Source organism: Spea bombifrons, chromosome 2 (assembly GCF_027358695.1).
Source record: "Spea bombifrons isolate aSpeBom1 chromosome 2, aSpeBom1.2.pri, whole genome shotgun sequence".
Taxonomy (NCBI): Eukaryota; Metazoa; Chordata; class Amphibia; order Anura; family Pelobatidae; genus Spea; species Spea bombifrons.
Window position 1 is genome coordinate 140,809,796 of NC_071088.1, and position 27,610 is coordinate 140,837,405.

The window sequence follows — 27,610 nt, forward strand, 5'->3', positions numbered from 1 at the left end:
TTATATATTATATACTCTCCTCCCCGTATAACTAATCCCGTCCTTATAACCCGTTATATCCCTGTATATTCCTCATATTATATATTATATACTCTCCGGCTGTATAACTAATCCTAATCCCATCCTTATAACCCGTTATATCCTGTATATTCCTCATATTATATATTATATACTCTCCCCCCGTATAACTAATCCCGTCCTTATAACCCGTTATATCCCTGTATATTCCTCATATTATATATTATATACTCTCCGGCTGTATAACTAATCCCGTCCTTATAACCCGTTATATCCTGTATATTCCTCATATTATATATTATATACTCTCCCCCCGTATAACTAATCCCGTCCTTATAACCCGTTATATGCTGTATATTCCTCATATTATATATTATATACTTTCCGGCCGTACAACTAATCCCGTCCTTATAACCCGTTATATCCTGTATATTCCTCATATTATATATTATATACTCTCCAGCCGTATAACTAATCCCGTCCTTATTACCCGTTATATCCTGTATATTCCTCATATTATATATTATATACTCTCCGGCCGTATAACTAATCCCGTCCTTATAACCCGTTATATCCTGTATATTCCTCATATTATATATTATATACTCTCCCCCCGTATAACTAATCCCGTCCTTATAACCCGTTATATCCTGTATATTCCTCATATTATATATTATGTACTCTCCCCCCGTATAACCCGTTATATCCTGTATATTCCTCATATTATATATTATATACTCTCCCCCCGTATAACTAATCCCGTCCTTATAACCCGTTATATCCCTGTATATTCCTCATATTATATATTATATACTCTCCGGCTGTATAACTAATCCTAATCCCATCCTTATAACCCGTTATATCCTGTATATTCCTCATATTATATATTATATACTCTCCGGCCGTATAACTAATCCCATCCTTATAACCCGTTATATCCTGTATATTCCTCATATTATATATTATATACTCTCCCCCCGTATAACTAATCCCATCCTTATAACCCGTTATATCCCTGTATATTCCTCATATTATACATTATATACTCTCCGGCCATATAACTAATCCCATCCTTATAACCCGTTATATCCTGTATATTCCTCATATTATATATTATATACTCTCCGGCCGTATAACTAATCCCGTCCTTATAACCCGTTATATCCTGTATATTCCTCATATTATATATTATATACTCTCCCCCCGTATAACTAATCCCGTCCTTATAACCCGTTATATCCTGTATATTCCTCATATTATATATAATATACTCTCCGGCCGTATAACTAATCCCGTCCTTATAACCCGTTATATCCTGTATATTCCTCATATTATATATTATATACTCTCCCCCCCGTATAACTAATCCCGTCCTTATAACCCGTTATATCCTGTATATTCCTCATATTATATATTATGTACTCTCCCCCCGTATAACTAATCCCGTCCTTATAACCCGTTATATCCTGTATATTCCTATTATATATTATATACTCTCCCCCCGTATAACTAATCCCGTCCTTATAACCCGTTATATCCTGTATATTCCTCATATTATATATTATATACTCTCCGGCCCGTATAACTAATCCCGTCCTTATAACCCGTTATATCCCTGTATATTCCTCATATTATATATTATATACTCTCCCCCGTATAACTAATCCCGTCCTTATAACCCGTTATATCCCTGTATATTCCTCATATTATATATTATATACTCTCCGGCCAGTATAACTAATCCCGTCCTTATAACCCGTTATATCCTGTATATTCCTCATATTATATATTATATACTCTCCGGCTGTATAACTAATCCCGTCCTTATAACCCGTTATATCCCTGTATATTCTTCATATTATATATTATATACTCTCCAGCTGTATAACTAATCCCGTCCTTATAACCCGTTATATCCTGTAAATTCCTCATATTATATATTATATACTCTCCCCCGTATAACTAACCCCGTCCTTATAACCCGTTATATCCTGTATATTCCTCATATTATATATTATATACTCTCCGGCCGTATAACTAATCCCGTCCTTATAACCCGTTATATCCTGTATATTCCTCATATTATATATTATATACTCTCCCCCGTATAACTAATCCTGTCCTTATAACCCGTTATATCCTGTATATTCCTCATATTATATATTATATACTCTCCCCCCGTATAACTAATCCCGTCCTTATAACCCGTTATATCCCTGTATATTCCTCATATTATATATTATATACTCTCCGGCCGCATAACTAATCCCGTCCTTATAACCCGTTATATCCTGTATATTCCTCATATTATATATTATATACTCTCCCCCCGTATAACTAATCCCGTCCTTATAACCCGTTATATCCTGTATATTCCTCATATTATATACTCTCCGGCCGTATAACTAATCCCGTCCTTATAACCCGTTATATCCTGTATCTTCCTCATATTATATATTATATACTCTCCGGCCGTATAACTAATCCCGTCCTTATAACCCGTTATATCCTGTATATTCCTCATATTATATATTATATACTCTCCGGCCGTATAACTAATCCCGTCCTTATAACCCGTTATATCCTGTATATTCCTCATATTATATATAATATAGTCTCCCCCTGTATAACTAATCCCCTCCTTATAACCCGTTATATCCTGTATATTCCTCATGTTATATATTATGTACTCTCCCCCCGTATAACTAATCCCGTCCTTATAACCCGTTATATCCTGTATATTCCTATTATATATTATATACTCTCCCCCGTATAACTAATCCCGTCCTTATAACCCGTTATATCCTGTATATTCCTCATATTATATATTATATACTCTCCTCCCCTTATAACTAATCCCGTCCTTATAACCCGTTATATCCCTGTATATTCCTCATATTATTTATTATATACTCTCCCACCGTATAACTAGTCCCGTCCTTATAACCCGTTATATCCTGTATATTCCTCATATTATATATTATATACTCTCCCCTCGTATAACTAATCCCGTCCTTATAACCCGTTATATCCTGTATATTCCTCATATTATATATTATATACTCTCCCCCCGTATAACTAATCCCGTCCTTATAACCCGTTATATCCTGTATATTCCTCATATTATATATTATATACTCTCCGGCCCGTATAACTAATCCCGTCCTTATAACCCGTTATATCCCTGTATATTCCTCATATTATATATTATATACTCTCCCCCGTATAACTAATCCCGTCCTTATAACCCGTTATATCCCTGTATATTCCTCATATTATATATTATATACTCTCCCCCCGTATAACTAATCCCGTCCTTATAACCCGTTATATCCTGTATATTCCTCATATTATATATAATATACTCTCCGGCCGTATAACTAATCCCGTCCTTATAACCCGTTATATCCTGTATATTCCTCATATTATATATTATATACTCTCCGGCCGTATAACTAATCACGTCTTTATAACCCGTTATATCCTGTATATTCCTCATATTATATATTATATACTCTCCGGCTGTATAACTAATCCCGTCCTTATAACCCGTTATATCCTGTATATTCCTCATATTATATATTATAAACTCTCCCCCGTATAACTAATCCCGTCCTTATAACCCGTTGTATCCTGTATATTCCTCATATTATATATTATATACTCTCCGGCCGTATAACTAATCCCACCCTTATAACCCGTTATATCCCTGTATATTCTTCATATTATATATTATATACTCTCCGGCCGTATAACTAATCCCGTCCTTATAACCCGTTATATCCTGTATATTCCTCATATTATATATATTATATACTCTCCGGCCGTATAACTAATCCCGTCCTTATAACCCGTTATATCCTGTATATTCCTCATATTATATATTATATACTCTCCGGCCGTATAACTAATCCCGTCCTTATAACCCGTTATATCCTGTATATTCCTCATATTATATATTATATACTCTCCGGCCGTATAACTAATCCCGTCCTTATAACCCGTTATATCCTGTATATTCCTCATATTATATATTATACACTCTCCGGCCGTATAACTAATCACGTCTTTATAACCCGTTATATCCTGTATATTCCTCATATTATATATTATATACTCTCCGGCTGTATAACTAATCCCGTCCTTATAACCCGTTATATCCTGTATATTCCTCATATTATATATTATATACTCTCCGGCCGTATAACTAATCCCGTCCTTATAACCCGTTATATCCTGTATATTCCTCATATTATATATTATATACTCTCCCCCGTATAACTAATCCCATCCTTATAACCCGTTATATCCTGTATATTCCTCATATTATATATTATATACTCTCCGGCCGTATAACTAATCCCGTCCTTATAACCCGTTATATCCTGTATATTACTCATATTATATATTATATACTCTCCGGCCGTATAACTAATCCCGTCCTTATAACCCGTTATATCCCTGTATATTCCTCATATTATATATTATATACTCTCCCCCCGTATAACTAATCCCGTCCTTATAACCCGTTATATCCTGTATATTCCTCATATTATATATTATATACTCTCCGGCCGTATAACTAATCCCGTCCTTATAGTTCCCTATGTTTCTCATATTATATGTTTGACATTTTTTTACACGTACAGGGCCTTGGCCTGGGGGCCATTACTATCCCATCGCATTTCACTGTTCATGAACCCACTGGGGCGCATTAGGATCGAGCGTAAAGCAAAGAACACGGCCGGGGCGACTCATCTCAACGCAACTTCAATAAGATTACACAACAACCACACAGAATGAACACTTAGGAGACCAAGTACATTGACATCAATAAAACAGTCACTTAAAATACCCCGCCGCCTGGTGTAAGACACGCAAGGAGGGGGCACCGGGGCTCCTCCAGCCGAGCAGGAGGGGTAACAGGACAATTCTTCCAACAAGTTTTTGATCCACTGCCCCGAAGCCTCTGTTCCTCCTGGTTCTGTTTGGGTTGACGAAAGCGAGTTCAATTACCCACGAACGAGACGTTAGGCACTGAGGGCCCTGACCGCAGGATGAGTCGGGGGCTAAACGAGGTCGCGTCACTGAAGGTGCCAGGATGAGACGGGCCGCGGAGGGATAAACGTCACTTTGGAGCCTCCGGACGTTGCTGCGCACAAGTCCCTCACGCTCAGCGTGAGCTGGACCCCCACATCGCGTACACACAGCGGAAACAGAACATACAACGTTTACTGTACACAGACTGTAAAAATAACATTCCCAATATGTACAGCGTGTTTATGCACCGAGGGAGACACGCCTCGCTCTCTGCACATACACACGCGTGTGTAAAGCGCCGCACACTCGCCCCTGGCAGACCCGCTCCGACAGTAACGTTCTCGGGGGCTGGCGGCGCGTTTGGCATCAGTAATTTTGGCTATTGCACTGGATGAGATCCCGGCCCTCGCTCTTAGGAAGCTGAGGTCATTTAACGCGAGTCGCTGGCGGAAGAGACGAGGGGAACCCGACAAGGCCACACGTCGGCAGCACGCATCAAAGTCTCGGTGAGAAGACGCGCAGGGGCAGCGGGGGGCTACTGGCCAGAAACGAGCTGCCGTTTCACGAAGACACAAATTCACAGACGCCTTAAAACTCCGGCAGAAGAAGGCGTTCCAGATTCTGCCGCGCGGCTGCTTCACAGACGCCCTGTAGGGGCCACAGCTTGGCGAGAGGGTCAGAGCGGCCCGTGGAAGGGGCGACCGCTCTCAATCCTAATGGTCGGCCACACGCTCACGTCCTGGATCTCGCCGGCTGGACGCTCACGTCCTGGATCTCGCCAACCGGCGGCGCGCTCTCAGCTTTGTGCGAACCCCGCCGGGGCCGGCAGCATCTCGCCGTGGACCTTCTGATGCTTCAGCAGCTCTGACCGCCATCGGTAGCTCTTCCCGCACAGGTTGCAGGGATAGGGCCTCTCCCCGGTGTGAGTTTTCACGTGGGTGGTGAGGTGCTGCCGCTGCACGAAGCTCTTGCCGCATTGCTTGCATTTGTAGGGCCGCTCGCCCGTGTGAATGCGCTTGTGGATGATGAGCGCCGTGCGCCGGCGGAATACCTTCCCGCATTCGTTGCAGAGGTTGGGCTTTTCGACGGCCTGGTGGCTTCGCTGGTGTTTCAGGAGATCCGAGCTGCGGGCGAAACGTTTCTCGCACTCGCTGCACGAGAAGAGCTTTTCGCGCGGGAGCCGGCGCTGCTCCAGGAAAGGCAGGCTGTTCCGGAAGCCTCGGAGGCCGTCGGCCGAGGTGTGAGGTTCCTCTCCCGGGAGGTGATTGCCGGAGAAGTCCCGCAGAGGAATGTCCACGCCTGCGCCGGGGCCAGCGCCCAGACGATTGTCTTTGGACTCGGAGGCCTCCTGCTCCTCGGGATTCCTTCCCGGCTCCTTCCCGTTCTTATGAATCCAAACGTCGCCTGCTGGTGGAAACACAAACGAGAAGTGAATACGCTGTCTGTACACCCGGCCGTCCCAAACAGCATCCAAAACGTCAGCACGGCTCACATGAAACCCACCGGCAGATCGCCCCCTTTCCGACCTTCATCAGTCGTTGGTCTCGTCTTAGGTTCAGGAGCCGTATGCCTATCCCATGCATGTTTAATACCCTCACTGTATTACCCTCTACCACATCTGCTGGGTGGCTGCTCCACTCATCTACTACCCTCTCAGTAAAGTAAAAGGGATCCGGAGATCCAGACATTAGCAGGTTAACCCAGTCCCTGCCAGCGAGGTTCGTACCCAGGGATACGGGCGAATCCGCGCTCTCCTTCATCATGTTCCGGTACAGCTCCTTCTGCCATTCCTCCAAATCTTTCCAGTCCTCGGAGAAGCACACGGCCACGTCCTCGAAGGTCACGGCGCTCTGCAACACAAACGCACGTCTTACTCGGTGCAGCCGGCCTGGAGCGCGACCGAAGTGCCAGCAAGTCATTCACCACCTTCACCAGACTAAGATACCGCCATCCTAACTAATCTGCAGGATTATTCCTCCCCGTTAATTTATCTCTCCCCCTAAATTGCTGTTTAGGTTAGGGAGATGTAAGGAGAGACGGGAACTCGATCCGGTAATACTGGTTCTGCCACCGGCTGCCGCCGATCTCAGCTCCCCGGAGCTCAAATTGTCTCTTACTTTTAAGCCAAACATCTCAAAAACTGTTCATACAGACTTATGCTGCGTTTTACCCCCTAGAGTGTAAGCTCCTGCGCGCAGGGCCCTCCTCACCTGAAGCCAAATTGTTTTTCTATACTACTCGTTATGTCTACCCGTTGTTCCGCACTACGGAATATGATGGCGCTATATAAAACAATACATAATAATACAAATAATTATCTACAGGCCTAGAAGGTCTCGAGGGGCCACCCAATGCCTTCTTCACACCCGTGGGTCCCAGAGGTCTCTACAGGCTCCGCGTGGTGGCAGCAGCCCACGTACCTCGCCGCCGTGCACGCGCTGGTGTTTGGCCAGCTCCGACCTCCATCGGTAGCTCTTGCCGCAGATGTTGCAGGGGAAGGGCTTCTCGCCGGTGTGCGTCTTCAGGTGGGTGGTGAGGTGCTGGCGCTGGACGAAGCTCTTGCCGCACTGGGCGCACTGGTAGGGCCTCTCGCCGGTGTGGATGCGCTCGTGGATGAGGAGCGACGTGTTCCGCCGGAAGCACTTGCCGCACTGGTTGCAGACGTACGGTCTCTCGCCCAGGTGGGTCCTCTGGTGCCTGACCAGGTCAGAGCCGCGCAGGAACGTCTTCTCGCACTGCGTGCACGGGAGGAGCCGCTCCGGCCCGGCGAGCGCAGGACCATCGCTCTGACCCGCGGGTCCACGTGAGTCCACGTCCAGCGGCGCGTGAACTCCATTAATCGCCTTCCAGTCGTCATCTGCGGGAATAAAGAGCCTCTGGATCAGACCTGGCTCTCTCTTACTACCCCGTGGCTCTCTCTTAATAACCCAATGACTCTCTCTTACTACCCCAATGGCTCTCTCTTACTACACCAATGACTCTCTTACTACCCCGTGGCTCTCTCTTACTACCCCGTGGCTCTCTCTTACTACCCCAATGGCTCTCTCTTACTACACCAATGACTCTCTTACTACCCCGTGGCTCTCTCTTACTACCCCGTGGCTCTCTCTTACTACCCCGTGACTCTCTCTTACTACACCAATGACTCTCTTACTACCCCGTGGCTATCTCTTACTACCCCGTGGCTATCTCTTACTACCCCCGCTCTGAATATCTGCGACCCAGAGTGTTCCTTATTCACAGACAATGCACAAACACAGAGACGCAAAACAAACACTCAGCCGCCCCACGCAGAAGGAAACTCACCCAGGAAATTCCCCTTTTCAGTCTTACACGTGGGGTCCGCTCCGGCCAACAGACTCTGAAACATCAACAAAACGAGGTGATACAACCACACGGGGCCACGAGAGACCAAGAGCGCCCCGGCTACTACATGACACAGAGTCTGCCCCGGGTACCACGTGACACAGAGTCTGTCTGCCCCGGGTACCACGTGACACAGAGTCTGTCTGCCCCGGGTATCAGGTGACACAGAGTCTGTCTGCCCCGGGTATCAGGTGACACAGAGTCTGTCTGCCCCGGGTATCAGGTGACACAGAGTCTGTCTGCCCCGGGTATCAGGTGACAGAGTCTGTCTGCCCCGGGTATCAGGTAACACAGAGTCTGTCTGCCCCGGGTATCAGGTGACACAGAGTCTGTCTGCCCCGGGTATCAGGTGACACAGAGTTTGTCTGCCCCGGGTACCACGTGACATAAACCCCCATCGTATAACGGCTGAAGCGCAGGCCACGCACCTCCTCGCTGTGCACCTTCTGGTGTTTGAGCAGCTCGGAGCGCCACCGGTACCCCTTCCCGCACGCGGCGCACTGGAAGGGCTTCTCGCCGGTGTGCGTCTTCAGGTGGGTGGTGAGGTGCTGGCGCTGGACGAAGCTCTTGCCGCACTGGGCGCACTGGTAGGGCCGCTCGCCGGTGTGGATGCGCTCGTGGATGAGGAGCGACGTGTGCCTGCGGAAGCTCTTGCCGCACACGTTGCAGATGTAGGAGCGCTCGTCCGTGTGGACCCGCTGGTGGGTGCGAAGCGTCCTCTTGTTGATAAAATTCTTGCCGCACTCCGGGCAGGAATGGGTGCGCTCTCCTTTCTGTGCCCGCTGCCGCAGGAGCAGTCTCGCCCTCTTCCCCAGCGCTTTGCCCCTCTCGAGGGCGCCCATGGCCGCTTTCTCCACATGCCGGTACCGGCGCTTTCTACCCGAGGCCTCTGAAAACAGAATTTGGAGAGTCAGGACGGGGAGCCCTCCAACCCATTACCCTTCCCTCACATGCCCCTAACACTTACCCCCTTTACTTTGCCCCAGTCTACTGCCCATAGGCATGCTCCATGTCCTTACCCCCCATCCTCCCACTTCTGCCCCAGGACACTTTCCCTGAAACCCGACGTCTCCTCGATCCGTCAGCCACTGCCTGGCAAACAGCGCGGCCGACGGGGTGATTGCTATGTCGCCATCATATTCCCCAGTGCGGTACAACATGTGAGCCTGGTGCATATATCAGTAATCTACAGCCTTCCACCCAAAATACCCTGACTGACAGCAGCCAATAACTCGCGCAGCGCACCGAGTCCTGCCCCAAAATCCGGATTGGGGTGAGATCTCCGTACCTGACTTTCCATCTTCAGAGCCGTTTGCCAAGTTCTACAAAACAGAAAGACCAGAATGTTACCCCGAGGATTCTCCCCCCTCTCTGCGCCAGGTTTAAAGCCCCGGGGCGGGTAAGAACCGCTCCCTGCGGTTACATTTATTTATATGGCGCCTGCAGGTTCCGTAGCGATGTTACAGTAAGTGGGATAAAGTGATAGCCCTGAACATACTTTGTAGGCGACGTGGGGGGCTCCGCACCCAGTGCCCGGAATCTACCCCCGGTGTCCTGAACCTTTTCTCGGGGTATTAGGCCATTTGTTTCACAAGCTCATCTTACGAGGAGAACCTCGCGATCTGTCCAAGTTACGGCAAGCTCCTTCCGACGGACGGACCCGAGGAAGGTTCCCATGGGGTCTGCATCGGACACATCGGATTCCGTGTTTCCTCCCCCCGTTCTCTGAGACCCCCAGACCCTCTGCTTACCTCCTCTTCATGGACCTTCTGGTGTTTGGCCAGCTCCGACCTCCAGCGGTAACTGTTCCCGCACAAGCCGCAGGGGAAGGGCTTCTCGCCGGTGTGCGTCTTCTTGTGGGTGGTGAGGTGCTGCTGCTGGACGAAGCTCTTGCCGCACTGCAGGCACTTGTAGGGCCGCTCGCCGGTGTGGATGCGCTCGTGGATGAGGAGGGCCGTATGTCTCCGGAAGCACTTGCCGCACACGTTGCAGATGTAGGAGCGCTCCCCGAGGTGAGCCCGCAGGTGGGCCTTCAGCGTCCGCTTGTTGTAGAAGACCTTGTCGCACTCGGCACACGCGTGCGCCTTGTCGGCTTTGGGGGCGCAGGGATGGCCTGTGGCGCGGGGTCGTTTGTTGGCACATTTGCCCGTGTTCTGGGGGGCTTTGGCGAGGGGTTTGGAATCTTCCCCTCCTAGAAAGAAAAAAGATGCAAGAATTAACGAGAGCGTCCCTGTGCCCGAGCTGAAACCTGCCCTCGACCCTCTGTTTGCCCTGCTAAGTGTCCACAAATGCCCCCACCTGCCCTCTCTGTGTTTATAGACCCCATCAGGCTTCGGTATGGACCCCGTACCCTGCATGGGTGTTTAAGATTAACCATTGGTAGGGTGCCTGGTTACCTATCCTGCCCAGTAACATACATCAGAGGCTGGGTACCGGTAAGAAGCTATACATACATCATATATGTAATGCAACCAGGGGCCACGTTCCAGAGACGTTTGCTCCAGTTTGTTCCCGGATCCCGTACCTGCGCTCTCACAGAGTTCGCCATTCTCACCGGCTGCGTAATCTCCGCCTTCTTCCTTTATGGAGACGTCTGCTACCTGAAAACAAACACGTGTTACACGGAGCGATGGACACGCGTGCACTGAACCGACACGCACCGAGATCACCTGCCGCGTGTTACACACCGCGCTACCGGCGCAGCTCAACCCGGCGGACGGACGGCGCGTACCTCCTCCTCGTGGACCTTCTGGTGTTTGAGCAGCTCCGACCTCCAGCGGAAGCCCTTGCCGCACTCGAGGCACTGGAAGGGCTTCTCGCCCGTGTGGGTTTTTTGGTGGGTGTTGAGGTGCTGCCGCTGGACGAAGCTCTTGCCGCACTGGGCGCACTGGTAGGGCCGCTCGCCGGTGTGGATGCGCTCGTGGATGAGGAGGGACGTGTGTCTCCGGAAGCACTTGCCGCACACGTTGCAGATGTAGGAGCGCTCCCCGAGGTGAGCCCGCAGGTGGGCCTTCAGCGTCCGCTTGTTGTAGAAGACCTTGTCGCACTCGGCACACGCGTGCGCCCGCTCCGCCTTGGAGATGCAAGAACGGTCTAGAAATTTCATGCGGATCTTGTCCACCCCCTCAGTAAATGCCGCGGCTTTCCCTTCCGCCGGCTGACCTTCCCCTCCGCCCAGCTGGTTGCTACAGGCCACTGCGCCCTCCGGACAGAGGGGCAAATTACCGGCGCAGTCCGCAGATAAGTTGGCAGCGCAGTCCAGACCATCCACGTTCTTCTCACCGATGGCCTTCTCCACCAAGCCTTCTCCTGGTCATCAAGGAGGACAAACGCGATTAGACAGCGACATTAAAAGAGGCCGAGGCACTTCATATGAACGCTTGCAGGTCCACAATAACGCGAAGGGTTAATCCGGCACCTCGGCCCCGCACAACTGTCTACAAGGGGTCTCACCGGTGACTGTGAAACATGTCTAGTGTTAGATTCCGGGCTCTTGTTGTAACTTTTCTCCTCGACTGAAATAAATTTCCCTCCTGTCATTTATCCCTTTATGTATTTTAGAGTCTCTCCTACCACATCTATCTCTTCTCTCCCCATCCCTCTCTCCCATTCCGTCTCTCTCCCCATCCCCTCCCTCTTCTCTCCATCGTCCCCCTCCCCCTGTCTCTCTCTTCACTCCCATCTCCTGTCTCTCTTCTCTCTCCCCTATCCCTCCCATCCCTCCTCTCTCTCCCATCTCCTTCCCCTTTTTCTCTCCCCAAGCCAGACATATATTTATGTATATATACACACAGCTGTTCCTTCCCTAAAAGCCGGGTCACTTTACATTGTGGGTTCCCTCTGTCCGCCTGCGGTCTCGTCTGTCTCTTCGCTAATTTCAAACAATATCTCAATTACTGCCGGCACAATAAACCCCATAAGCCTTACCAAGAGATATTAAGGTCTCGGAGGTCTCTTTCATGACGTTTCGGTAGAGCTCCTTCTGCCATTCCTCCAACTCCATCCACTCCTCCTTGGAGAAAGACGACGCCAGGTCGTCAAATCCCACCGCAGGCTGAAAAACAGAAAGACGCATTACCGGCCAGTCCGCATCCGTTACTACGACGACGCAATACGTCGCTGACATGGCAACATAATCCGTCCCTTACTCCCACTTTGAAGCTCCTGTGGCCGGTACCTACCTTGTCGGCGTGGACCTTCTGGTGTTTGAGCAGCTCCGACCTCCAGCGGAAGCCCTTGCCGCACTCGATGCACTGGAAGGGCTTCTCGCCGGTGTGAGTCCTCTGGTGGGTGGTGAGGTGCTGCCGCTGGACGAAGCTCTTGCCGCACTGGGCGCACTGGTAGGGCCGCTCGCCGGTGTGGATCCGCGCGTGGATGAGGAGGGACGTGTGTCTGCGGAAGCTCTTCCCGCATATGTTGCAGCTGAAGGTGCGCTCGTCCGCGTGGGACTTCTCGTGCTTGGCCAGGTCGGTGCCGCGCAGGAAGCTCTTGGCGCATTTCCCGCAGCTGAAATGCCGCTCTCCCGACAACCTGCGCTGCCTCGGCTTGGGGCCCTTCCTGTAGCTCATGTTGTAGTCCAGACATGGAGGCGCGCCGTCCCCGATCTGGATCTCCTGCTCCACGGTCAACTGGGTCCCTAAGTTGTATTCCGTCAGGCAGTCCATGGGCCCCGCCAGCACGGCGCCGCCCCCGTCGGTCTGGGGTTCACACTTGAGCTGTTCCTGCAGCTGCATCTCCTGGTCAGGCATGAACTCAGGAGGCTCCGTCTTCACCCTGTCCGTCTCCACGTTCTTGTCCTCCATGGCTGCCCTTCAGTTCCTAGAGAGGAGACAAGGAAGGTCATCAACCAGCAGCGCGAGCCTAGAGCGGGAAATGAACAAATATTTAATTATTGTAACAATATCAGAATTTTTTTTTGTACATAAGACAAGTGAAACAGCCTCCCAACAGAGGTGGTAGAGGGTAATACAGTGAGGGTATTAAACCCGCAAGGGATAGACATACGGCTCCTGAATCTAAGACGAGACCAACGACTGATTAAGGTTTGAGTCTTTACAGCAGGAGAAAGGGGCGACCAGATGGGGGTCGCCGGGGGCCGATCTACCGGTGGGTTCTGGGTTTATTCTGTATTAATATTTAGACATGCCGCCCTCCAGCCCCCCTGCCGGTTCTCCCGGTTCCTGGCTTGCCCAGCGGCTCCGCACTATGCTTCAGTACCCAGTCACACACACAAAGCCCCGGGAAACAGGGGGTTAAATCCGCAGACTTCCCAAGCCTCGGATTCTGTTCTCACACTGAGACTGCGGCCCCCCAATAACCGGGACCACATGACTCCACGCTCTCCTTCACTCCGCACATCCAACTCTATAGAGGGGTATTGGGTATAAGGACCCCCTGTATATACTGTATAGAGGGGTATTTATATTATTGTGTATTGGAAGCCTCCTGTATTTACTGTATAGAGGGGTATTTATATTATTGGGTATTAGGAACCCCCTGTATATACTGTATAGAGGGGTATTTATATTATTGGGTATTAGGACCCCCTGTATATACTGTATAGAGGGGTATTTATATAATTGGGTATTGGAAGCCTCCTGTATATACTGTATAGAGGGGTATTTATATTATTGGGTATTAGGACCCCCTGTATATACTGTATAGAGGGGTATTTATATTATTGGGTATTAGGATCCCCTGTATATACTGTATAGAGGGGTATTTATATTACTGGGTATTAGAAGCCCCTGTATATACTGTATAGAGGGGTATTTATATTATTGGGTATTAGGACCCCCTGTATATACTGTATAGAGGGGTATTTATATTATTGGGTATAAGGACCCCCTGTATATACTGTATAGAGGGGTATTTATATAATTGGGTATTAGAACCCCCTGTATATACTGTATAGAGGGGTATTTATATTATTGGGTATAAGGACCCCCTGTATATACTGTATAGAGGGGTATTTATATTATTGGGTATTAGGAACCCCCTGTATATACTGTATAGAGGGGTATTTATATTATTGGGTATTAGGACCCCCTGTATATACTGTATAGAGGGGTATTTATATAATTGGGTATTGGAAGCCTCCTGTATATACTGTATAGAGGGGTATTTATATTATTGGGTATTAGGACCCCCTGTATATACTGTATAGAGGGGTATTTATATAATTGGGTATTAGAACCCCCTGTATATACTGTATAGAGGGGTATTTATATTATTGGGTATTAGGAACCCCCTGTATATACTGTATAGAGGGGTATTTATATTATTGGGTATTAGGAACCCCCTGTATATACTGTATAGAGGGGTATTTATATTATTGGGTATAAGGACCCCCTGTATATACTGTATAGAGGGGTATTTATATTATTGGGTATAAGCACCCCCTGTATTTACTGTATAGAGGGGTATTTATATTATTGGGTATAAGGTCCGCCTGTATATACTGTATAGAGGGGTATTTATATTATTGGGTATAAGGACCCCCTGTATATACTGTATAGAGGGGTATTTATATTATTGGGTATTAGAAGCCCCTGTATATACTGTATAGAGGGGTATTTATATTATTGGGTATTAGGATCCCCTGTATATACTGTATAGAGGGGTATTTATATTATTGGGTATTAGAAGCCCCTGTATATACTGTATAGAGGGGTATTTATATTATTGGGTATTAGGATCCCCTGTATATACTGTATAGAGGGGTATTTATATTACTGGGTATTAGAACCCCCTGTATATACTGTATAGAAGGGTATTTATATTATTGGGTATTAGGAACCCCCTGTATATACTGTATAGAGGGGTATTTATATTATTGGGTATAAGGACCCCCTGTATATACTGTATAGAGGGGTATTTATATAATTGGGTATTAGAACCCCCTGTATATACTGTATAGAGGGGTATTTATATTATTGGGTATTAGGAACCCCCTGTATATACTGTATAGAGGGGTATTTATATTATTGGGTATTAGGAAGCCCCTGTATATACTGTATAGAGGGGTATTTATATTATTGGGTATAAGGACCCCCTGTATATACTGTATAGAGGGGTATTTATATTATTGGGTATAAGCACCCCCTGTATATACTGTATAGAGTATTTATATTATTGGGTATAAGGACCCCCTGTATTTACTGTATAGAGGGGTATTTATATTATTGGGTATAAGGACCGCCTGTATATACTGTATAGAGGGGTATTTATATTATTAGGTATAAGGACCCCCTGTATATACTGTATAGAGGGGTATTTATATTATTGGGTATTAGAAGCCCCTGTATATACTGTATAGAGGGGTATTTATATTATTGGGTATTAGGATCCCCTGTATTACTGTATAGAGGGGTATTTATATTATTGGGTATTAGAAGCCCCTGTATATACTGTATAGAGGGGTATTTATATTATTGGGTATTAGGATCCCCTGTATATACTGTATAGAGGGGTATTTATATTACTGGGTATTAGAACCCCCTGTATATACTGTATAGAAGGGTATTTATATTATTGGGTATAAGGGCCCCCTGTATATACTGTATAGAGGGGTATTTATATTATTGGGTATAAGGACCCCCTGTATATACTGTATAGAGGAGTATTTATATTATTGGGTATAAGGACCCCCTGTATATACTGTATAGAGGGGTATTTATATTATTGGGTATAAGGACCCCCTGTATATACTGTATAGAGGGGTATTTATATTATTGGGTATTAGGAACCCCCTGTATATACTCTATAGAGGGGTATTTATATTATTGGGTATAAGGACCCCCTGTATATACTGTATAGAGGGGTATTTATATTATTGGGTATTAGGAAGCCCCTGTATATACTGTATAGAGGGGTATTTATATTATTGGGTATAAGGACCCCCTTTATATACTGTATAGAGGGGTATTTATATTATTGGGTATAAGCACCCCCTGTATATACTGTATAGAGTATTTATATTATTGGGTATAAGGACCCCCTGTATTTACTGTATAGAGGGGTATTTATATTATTGGGTATAAGGACCGCCTGTATATACTGTATAGAGGGGTATTTATATTATTGGGTATAAGGACCCCCTGTATATACTGTATAGAGGGGTATTTATATTATTGGGTATTAGAAGCCCCTGTATATACTGTATAGAGGGGTATTTATATTATTGGGTATTAGGATCCCCTGTATATACTGTATAGAGGGGTATTTATATTATTGGGTATTAGAAGCCCCTGTATATGCTGTATAGAGGGGTATTTATATTATTGGGTATTAGGATCCCCTGTATATACTGTATAGAGGGGTATTTAAATTACTGGGTATTAGAACCCCCTGTATATACTGTATAGAAGGGTATTTATATTATTGGGTATAAGGGCCCCCTGTATATACTGTATAGAGGGGTATTTATATTATTGGGTATAAGGACCCCCTGTATATACTGTATAGAGGAGTATTTATATTATTGGGTATAAGGACCCCCTGTATATACTGTATAGAGGGGTATTTATATTATTGGGTATAAGGACCCCCTGTATATACTGTATAGAGGGGTATTTATATTATTGGGTATTAGGAACCCCCTGTATATACTCTATAGAGGGGTATTTATATTATTGGGTATAAGGGCCCCCTGTATATACTGTATAGAGGGGTATTTATATTATTGGGTATAAGGACCGCCTGTATATACTGTATAGAGGGGTATTTATATTATTGGGTATTAGAAGCCCCTGCATATACTGTATAGAGGGGTATTTATATTATTGGGTATAAGGACCCCCTGTATATACTGTATAGAGGGGTATTTATATTATTGGGTATTAGAAGCCCCTGTATATACTGTATAGAGGGGTATTTAAATTATTGGGTATTAGGAACCCCCTGTATATACTGTATAGAGGGGTATTTATATTATTGGGTATAAGCACCCCCTGTATTTACTGTATAGAGGGGTATTTATATTATTGGGTATAAGGTCCGCCTGTATATACTGTATAGAGGGGTATTTATATTATTGGGTATAAGGACCCCCTGTATATACTGTATAGAGGGGTATTTATATTATTGGGTATTAGAAGCCCCTGTATATACTGTATAGAGGGGTATTTATATTATTGGGTATTAGGATCCCCTGTATATACTGTATAGAGGGGTATTTATATTATTGGGTATTAGAAGCCCCTGTATATACTGTATAGAGGGGTATTTATATTATTGGGTATTAGGATCCCCTGTATATACTGTATAGAGGGGTATTTATATTACTGGGTATTAGAACCCCCTGTATATACTGTATAGAAGGGTATTTATATTATTGGGTATTAGGAACCCCCTGTATATACTGTATAGAGGGGTATTTATATTATTGGGTATAAGGACCCCCTGTATATACTGTATAGAGGGGTATTTATATAATTGGGTATTAGAACCCCCTGTATATACTGTATAGAGGGGTATTTATATTATTGGGTATTAGGAACCCCCTGTATATACTGTATAGAGGGGTATTTATATTATTGGGTATTAGGAAGCCCCTGTATATACTGTATAGAGGGGTATTTATATTATTGGGTATAAGGACCCCCTGTATATACTGTATAGAGGGGTATTTATATTATTGGGTATAAGCACCCCCTGTATATACTGTATAGAGTATTTATATTATTGGGTATAAGGACCCCCTGTATTTACTGTATAGAGGGGTATTTATATTATTGGGTATAAGGACCGCCTGTATATACTGTATAGAGGGGTATTTATATTATTGGGTATAAGGACCCCCTGTATATACTGTATAGAGGGGTATTTATATTATTGGGTATTAGAAGCCCCTGTATATACTGTATAGAGGGGTATTTATATTATTGGGTATTAGGATCCCCTGTATTACTGTATAGAGGGGTATTTATATTATTGGGTATTAGAAGCCCCTGTATATACTGTATAGAGGGGTATTTATATTACTGGGTATTAGAACCCCCTGTATATACTGTATAGAAGGGTATTTATATTATTGGGTATAAGGGCCCCCTGTATATACTGTATAGAGGGGTATTTATATTATTGGGTATAAGGACCCCCTGTATATACTGTATAGAGGAGTATTTATATTATTGGGTATAAGGACCCCCTGTATATACTGTATAGAGGGGTATTTATATTATTGGGTATAAGGACCCCCTGTATATACTGTATAGAGGGGTATTTATATTATTGGGTATTAGGAACCCCCTGTATATACTCTATAGAGGGGTATTTATATTATTGGGTATAAGGACCCCCTGTATATACTGTATAGAGGGGTATTTATATTATTGGGTATTAGGAAGCCCCTGTATATACTGTATAGAGGGGTATTTATATTATTGGGTATAAGGACCCCCTTTATATACTGTATAGAGGGGTATTTATATTATTGGGTATAAGCACCCCCTGTATATACTGTATAGAGTATTTATATTATTGGGTATAAGGACCCCCTGTATTTACTGTATAGAGGGGTATTTATATTATTGGGTATAAGGACCGCCTGTATATACTGTATAGAGGGGTATTTATATTATTGGGTATAAGGACCCCCTGTATATACTGTATAGAGGGGTATTTATATTATTGGGTATTAGAAGCCCCTGTATATACTGTATAGAGGGGTATTTATATTATTGGGTATTAGGATCCCCTGTATATACTGTATAGAGGGGTATTTATATTATTGGGTATTAGAAGCCCCTGTATATGCTGTATAGAGGGGTATTTATATTATTGGGTATTAGGATCCCCTGTATATACTGTATAGAGGGGTATTGAAATTACTGGGTATTAGAACCCCCTGTATATACTGTATAGAAGGGTATTTATATTATTGGGTATAAGGGCCCCCTGTATATACTGTATAGAGGGGTATTTATATTATTGGGTATAAGGACCCCCTGTATATACTGTATAGAGGAGTATTTATATTATTGGGTATAAGGACCCCCTGTATATACTGTATAGAGGGGTATTTATATTATTGGGTATAAGGACCCCCTGTATATACTGTATAGAGGGGTATTTATATTATTGGGTATTAGGAACCCCCTGTATATACTCTATAGAGGGGTATTTATATTATTGGGTATAAGGGCCCCCTGTATATACTGTATAGAGGGGTATTTATATTATTGGGTATAAGGACCGCCTGTATATACTGTATAGAGGGGTATTTATATTATTGGGTATTAGAAGCCCCTGCATATACTGTATAGAGGGGTATTTATATTATTGGGTATAAGGACCCCCTGTATATACTGTATAGAGGGGTATTTATATTATTGGGTATTAGAAGCCCCTGTATATACTGTATAGAGGGGTATTTATATTATTGGGTATAAGGACCCCCTGTATATACTGTATAGAGGGGTATTTATATTATTGGGTATTAGGAACCCCCTGTATATACTGTACAGAGGGGTATTTATATTATTGGGTATTAGGAACCCCTGTATATACTGTACAGAGGGGTATTTATATTATTGGGTATTAGGATCCCTGTATATACTGTATAGAGTATTTATATTATTGGGTATTAGGAACCCCCTGTATATACTGTATAGAGGGGTATTTATATAATTGGGTATTAGAAGCCCCTGTATATACTGTATATAAGGGTATTTATATTATTGGGTATTAGGAACCCCTGTATATACTGTATAGAGGGGTATTTATATTATTGTGTATTGGAAGCCTCCTGTATATACTGTATAGAGGGGTATTTATATTATTGGGTTTTAGGAACCCCCTGTATATACTCTATAGAGGGGTATTTATATTATTGGGTATAAGGACCCCCTGTATATACTGTATAGAGGGGTATTTATATTATTGGGTATAAGGACCGCCTGTATATACTGTATAGAGGGGTATTTATATTATTGGGTATTAGAAGCCCCTGTATATACTGTATAGAGGGGTATTTATATTAATGGGTATAAGGACCCCCTGTATATACTGTATAGAGGGGTATTTATATTATTGGGTTTTAGGAACCCCCTGTATATACTGTATAGAGGGGTATTTATATTATTGGGTATAAGGACCCCCTGTATATACTGTATAGAGGGGTATTTATATTATTGGGTATTAGGACCCCCTGTATATACTGTATAGAGGGGTATTTATATTATTGGGTATAAGGACCCCCTGTACAGAGGGGTATTTATATTATTGGGTATTAGGATCCCTGTATATACTGTATAGAGGGGTATTTATATTATTGGGTATTAGGAACCCCCTGTATATACTGTATAGAGGGTTATTTATATTATTGGGTATTAGGAACCCCTGTATATACCGTACAGAGGGGTATTTATATTATTGGGTATTAGGATCCCTGTATATACTGTATAGAGTATTTATATTATTGGGTATAAGGACCCCCTGTATATACTGTATAGAGTATTTATATTATTGGGTATTAGGAACCCCCTGTATATACTGTATAGAGGGGTATTTATATTATTGGGTATAAGGACCCCCTGTATATTCTGTATAGAGGGGTATTTATATGATTTGGTATTAGGAACCCCCTGTATATACTGTATAGAGGGGTATTTATATTATTGGGTATTAGGAACCCCTGTATATACTGTACAGAGGGGTATTTATATTATTGGGTATTAGGATCCCTGTATATACTGTATAGAGGGGTATTTATATTATTGGGTATTAGGAACCCCCTGTATATACTGTATAGAGGGTTATTTATATTATTGGGTATTAGGAACCCCTGTATATACTGTATAGAGGGGTATTTATATTATTGGGTATTAGGAACCCCCTGTATATACTGTATAGAGGGGTATTTATATTATTGGGTATTAGGAACCCCTGTATATACTGTACAGAGGGGTATTTATATTATTGGGTATTAGGATCCCTGTATATACTGTATAGAGGGGTATTAATATTATTGGGTATTAGGAACCCCCTGTATATACTGTATAGAGGGTTATTTATATTATTGGGTATTAGGAACCCCTGTATATACCGTACAGAGGGGTATTTATATTATTGGGTATTAGGATCCCTGTATATACTGTATAGAGTATTTATATTATTGGGTATAAGGACCCCCTGTATATACTGTATAGAGGGGTATTTATATTATTGGGTATTAGGAACCCCCTGTATATACTGTATAGAGGGGTATTTATATTATTGGGTATAAGGACCCCCTGTATATTCTGTATAGAGGGGTATTTATATGATTTGGTATTAGGAACCCCCTGTATATACTTGTTGGAAAAATGTTTATGTTATCGTAAATATTATTTGCTGACAAAGATATAAGGAAGTAGAAAATCTCTAGTCTATGATATATGCACGAGTTCCCGCCAACACGCCTACTCTATGTTATTCTATATATATATATATATATATATGTGCAAAGGGTCAAGTCTAGGCCATTCTTAATTATGCAGCTTAAAGAGGTGTAACCTGCTTGAAAAGTAACCAATCAGAATGATGCATGCAATTAGAAGTAGATAAGAGGTTATATAAACCATGTAATTCAAACATGTAATCAGACAGCGCTTCGATGTATGTGTGTTGTGTGCCTTGTCTCGATTCTGCGCATGATCTAAATAAAGGAAAACTCTTTCTGAGGAGAATTCGACCATTAATTCAACCAACAATACTGTATAGAGGGGTATTTATATTATTGGGTATTAGAAGTCCCTGTATATACTGTATAGAGGGGTATTTATATAATTGGGTATTAGAACCCCCTGTATATACTGTATAAAGGGGTATTAATATTATTGGGTATTAGGACCCCCTGTATATACTGTATAGAGGGGTATTTATATTATTGGGTATAAGGGCCCCCTGTATATACTGTATAGAGGGGTATTAATATTATTGGGTATAAGGACCCCCTATATATACTGTATAGAGGGGTATTTATATTATTGGATATAAGGACCCCCTGTATATGCTGTATAGAGGGGTATTTATATTATTGGGTATTAGGATCCCTGTATTTACTGTATAGAGGGGTATTTATATTATTGGGTATAAGGGCCCCCTGTATATACTGTATAGAGGGGTATTAATATTATTGGGTATTAGGATCCCTGTATATACTGTATAGAGGGGTATTTATATTATTGGGTATAAGGGCCCCCTGTATATACTGTATAGAGGGGTATTAATATTATTGGTTATAAGGACCCCCTGTATATACTGAGGGGGTGAGTGTACAGCCTGTGTAACTTTACTGTCCCCTCAAATATAACTCAACACACAACCAGTAATGTCTAACACCACGGCAACAAATGTGAGTGCACCCCTAAGTGGAAATGTCCAAATTGGGCCCAATCAGCCTGTCGGTGCTCAGACCATACGCCGCACACCGCATCACATTGGTCTGCATGGCTGTCGTCCCAGAAGGAAGCCTCTTCTAAAGATGATGCACAAGAAAGGACGCAAAATGTTTGCTGAAGACAAGCAGACGAAGGACACCGATTACTGGAACCACGACCTGCGGTCCGATGAGACCGAGATAAACGTATTTGGTTCAGATGGTGTCAAGCATGTGGCGGCAACCAGGAGAGGAGTACAAAGATAAGCGTGTCCTGCCTACAGTCAGGCATGGTGGTGGGAATGTCATGGTCTGGGCCTGCATGAGCTACGGTTCATTGAGGGAACCATGAATGCAAACATGTACCGTGACATACTGAAGCAGAGCGTGATCCTCTCCCTTCGGAGACCGGGCCGCAGGGCAGTATTCCAACAGAACGACCCCAATCACACCTCCAAGACTACCAGTGCCTCGCTAAAGAAGCTGAGGGTAAAGGTGATGGACTGGCCAAGCATCTCTCCAGACCTAAACCCTATTGAGCATCTGTGGGGCTTCCTCAACCGGAAGGTGGGGAGCGCAAGGTCTCTGACATCCACCAGCTCCGTGATGTCGTCATGGAGGAGTGGAAGAGGACTCCAGTGGCAACCTGTGAAGCTCTGGTGAACTCCATGCCCAAGAGGGTTAAGTCAGGGCTAGAAAATAATGGTGGCCACTCAAAATATTGACACTTTGGGCCCAATTTGGACATTTCCACTTAGGGGTGTACTCACTTTTGTTGCCGTGGTGTTAGACATTAATGGCTGTGTGTTGGATTATATTGAGGGGTTAATGGCTGTGTGTTGGGTTATATTTGAGGGGTTAATGGCTGTGTGTTGGGTTATATTGAGGGGTTAATGGCTGTGTGTTGGGTTATATTTGAGGGGTTAATGGCTGTGTGTTGGATTATATTTGAGGGGTTAATGTGTGTTGGGTTATATTGAGGGGTTAACGGCTGTGTGTTGGGTTATATTGACGGGTTAATGGTCGTGTGTTGGGTTATATTGAGGGGTTAATGGCCGTGTGTTGGGTTATATTTGAGAGGTTAATGGCCGTGTGTTGGGTTATATTTGAGGGGTTAATGGCCGTGTTTTGGGTTATATTTGAGGGGTTAATGGCCGTGTTTTGGGTTATATTTGAGGGGTTAATGGCCGTGTTTTGGGTTATATTGAGGGGTTAATGGCTGTGTGTTGGGTTATATTTGAGGGGTTAATGGCTGTGTGTTGGGTTATATTTGAGGAGTTAATGGCTGTGTGTTGGGTTATATTTGAGGAGTTAATGGCTGTGTGTTGGGTTATATTTGAGGGTTTAATGGCTGTGTGTTGGGTTATATTTGAGGGGTTAATGGCCGTGTGTTGGGTTATATTTGAGGGGTTAATGGCCGTGTGTTGGGTTATATTGAGGGGTTAATGGCCGTGTGTTGGGTTATATTGAGGGGTTAATGGCCGTGTGTTGGGTTATATTGAGGGGTTAATGGCCGTGTGTTGGGTTATATTTGAGGGGTTAATGGCCGTGTGTTGGGTTATATTTGAGGGGTTAATGGCCGTGTGTTGAGTTATATTTGAGGGGTTAATGGCCGTGTGTTGGGTTATATTTGAGGGGTTAATGGCCGTGTGTCGGGTTATATTTGAGGGGTTAATGGCAGTGTGTCGGGTTATATTTGAGGGGTTAATGGCGATGTGTTGGGTTATATTTGAGGGGTTAATGGCAGTGTGTTGGGTTATATTTGAGGGGTTAATGGCAGTGTGTTGGGTTATATTTGAGGGGTTAATGGCAGTGTGTTGGGTTATATTTGAGGGGTTAATGGCAGTGTGTTGGGTTATATTTGAGGGGTTAATGGCAGTGTGTTGAGTTATATTTGAGGGGTTAATGGCAGTGTGTTGAGTTATATTTGAGGGGTTAATGGCTGTGTGTTGGGGTATATTGAGGGGTTAATGGCTGTGTGTTGGGGTATATTGAGGGGTTAATGGCTGTGTGTTGGGGTATATTTGAGGGGTTAATGGCTGTGTGTTGGGGTATATTTGAGGGGTTAATGCTGTGTGTTGGGGTATATTGAGGGGTTAATGGTTGTGTGTTGGGGTATATTGAGGGGTTAATGGCCGTGTGTTGGGTTATATTTGAGGGGTTAATGGCTGTGTGTTGGGTTATATATGAGGGGTTAATGGCTGTGTGTTGGGTTATATATGAGGGGTTAATGGCTGTGTGTTAGGGTATATTGAGGGGTTAATGGCTGTGTGTTGGGTTATATTGAGGGGTTGATGGCTGTGTGTTGGGGTATATTTGAGGGGTTAATGGCTGTGTGTTGGGGTATATTTGAGGGGTTAATGGCTGTGTGTTGCGGTATATGAGGGGTTAATGGCTGTGTGTCGGGGTATATTGAGGGGTTAATGGCCGTGTGTTGGGTTATATTTGAGGGGTTAATGGCTGTGTGTTGGGGTATATTTGAGGGGTTAATGGCTGTGTGTTGGGGTATATTGAGGGGTTAATGGCTGTGTGTTGGGGTATATTTGAGGGGTTAATGGCTGTGTGTTGGGGTATATTTGAGGGGTTAATGGCTGTGTGTTGGGGTATATTGAGGGGTTAATGGCCGTGTGTTGGGTTATATTTGAGGGGTTAATGGCTGTGTGTTGAGTTATATTGAGGGGTTAATGGCTGTGTGTTGGGGTATATGAGGGGTTAATGGCTGTGTGTTGGGGTATATGAGGGGTTAATGGGTGTGTTGGGGTAAATGAGGGGGTAATGGCTGTGCGTCGGGGTATATGAGGGGTTAATGGCTGTGTGTTGAGTTATATTTGAGGGGTTAATGGCTGTGTGTTGGGTTATATTTGAGGGGTTAATGTTTGTGTGTTGGGGTATATGAGGGGGTAATGGCTGTGTGTTGGGTTATATTTGAGGGGTTAATGGCTGTGTGTTGGGGTATATTTGAGGGGCAGTAAAGTTACTCTGTTATACAGGCTGTACACTCGCTGCGTTACATTGTAGCAGAGATCATTTCTTCAGCGTTATCACATGAGAGATATAATAACATATTTACAGCAATGCGAGGGGTGGACTGACTTTTGGGAGATACTGTATAGAAGGGTATTTATATTATTGGGTATAAGGACCCCCTGTACATTCTGTATAGAGGGGTATTTATATTATTGGGTATTAGGATCCCCTGTATATACTGTATAGAGGGGTATTTATATTACTGGGTATTAGAACCCCCTGTATATACTGTATAGAAGGGTATTTATATTATTGGGTATAAGGGCCCCCTGTATATACTGTATAGAGGGGTATTTATATAATTGGGTATTAGAAGCCCCTGTATATACTGCATAGAGGGGTATTTATATTACTGGGTATTAGAAGCCCCCTGTATATATTGTATAGAGGGGTATATATATTACCGGGTATTAGAAGACCCCTGTATATACTGTATAGAGGGGTATTTATATTACCCGGTATTGGAAGCCTCCTGTATATACTGTATAGAGGGGTATTTATATTACCGGGTATTAGAACCCCCTGTACATTCTGTATAGAGGGGTATTTATATTATTGGGTATTATGACCCCCTGTATATACTGTATAGAGGGGTATTTATATAATTGGGTATAAGAAGCCCCTATACATATACTGTATAGAGGGGTATTTAAATTATTGGGTATTAGGACCCCCTGTATATACTGTATAGAGGGGTGTTTATATTACTGGATATTCGGACCCCCTGTATATACTGTATAGAGGGGTATTTATATTATTGGGTATAAGGACCCCCTGTATATACTGTATAGAGGGGTATTTATATTATTGGGTATAAGGACCCCCTGTATATACTGTATAGAGGGGTATTTATATTATTGGGTATAAGGACCCCCTGTATATACTGTATAGAAGGGTATTTATATAATTGGGTATTAGAACCCCCTGTATATACTGTATAGAAGGGTATTTATATAATTGGGTATTAGAACCCCCTGTATATACTGTATAGAGGGGTATTTATATTACCGGGTATTAGGACCCCCTGTATATACTGTATAGAGGGAGATATTTATAGCAGAGGGTATATTAATCCACGCCCCTCGGTAAGTCCCGCCCCTGTCGGGCTCTCACCTCTCTCCACCCATATCCTGCTGCGTCCGGTGCGCACTCCCAAATCCCTCCCCTCCCGGTCTGTCCGGTATCCGGTGAGCAGCTGCTCTCTCCTCCAGCAGCGGCCTGACCGGGTTTTCGACACCACCCACTTCCGGTACGTAGACCCAATCAAAGCAGCTGAACTACACCTCCCAGCATGCTCTGGGCTGCTTGGTCCGTTTTCTTTTACTGTCCCTCCGCCGCCTGAGCAGTGAGCCGCGTCTGTAGTTCCGCCTGAATTGATGTTCCGCGCGTTAAAGGAAAAGGGATCAGATGCAGCAATGGCGATGTCCTCTAGTATACCTGCCAAGTGGCCCTTTTGAGTCAGACCAGTCCCTCTTTCCCAAGTGTCCCTGTTTAGCATGTCCATTTTCCCCTTTTTTCTGGCTTATCAGAAATTATTTTTGTCACTCCCCTGATTGGTCGCCCGGCAGGAAACTTCTCCACTCACTTTAATGAATACTATTTCCATGCCTGCATGTAGGGGATCTCATCAGACCCTCCACTCAGATCGTTTGATGAGCCAGTGCTGGGGGGAGGGGCAAATGCAGAATCCCCTGAAGCATCTGCGGAGGGGACGTCGCATAAAGAGCCCACCAGCTTTATGCGTCAGCGGCCGCAGCAGCCCTTTAATCTGAGAGGGCAACTAAATCACACGACACT

At 44.2% G+C, this 27,610-nt stretch overlaps 1 protein-coding gene across 1 annotated transcript; it reads right to left on the bottom strand.

Moving 5' to 3' along the window:
* Positions 1-5,850: 5,850 nt before the first annotated feature.
* On the bottom strand, positions 5,851-27,048 carry LOC128474421 (zinc finger protein 420-like). The gene is made up of 12 exons (XM_053456753.1): positions 26,927-27,048; positions 12,606-13,284; positions 12,352-12,478; positions 11,156-11,733; positions 10,949-11,024; positions 10,176-10,615; positions 9,713-9,746; positions 8,853-9,313; positions 8,365-8,419; positions 7,479-7,915; positions 6,785-6,908; positions 5,851-6,462 (listed from the first exon to the last, which is right to left on the bottom strand). The coding sequence occupies exons 2-12, from the start codon at positions 13,224-13,226 to the stop codon at positions 5,855-5,857; spliced, it is 3,561 nt and encodes a 1,186-aa protein (XP_053312728.1). The 5' UTR covers positions 13,227-13,284; positions 26,927-27,048; the 3' UTR covers positions 5,851-5,854.
* Positions 27,049-27,610: the final 562 nt, after the last annotated feature.

Excerpts from the sequence above, each read along its gene's own strand:
- LOC128474421 (XM_053456753.1), bottom strand. The coding sequence starts at position 13,226 with ATGGAGGACAAGAACGTGGAGACGGACAGGGTGAAGACGGAGCCTCCT. Across the intron at positions 9,747-10,175 it reads AGAAGGTCCATGAAGAGGAG|AACTTGGCAAACGGCTCTGA; the intron begins GTAAGCAGAGGG and ends TCTGTTTTGTAG. Across the intron at positions 6,909-7,478 it reads AGCGCGTGCACGGCGGCGAG|AGCGCCGTGACCTTCGAGGA; the intron begins GTACGTGGGCTG and ends TTTGTGTTGCAG.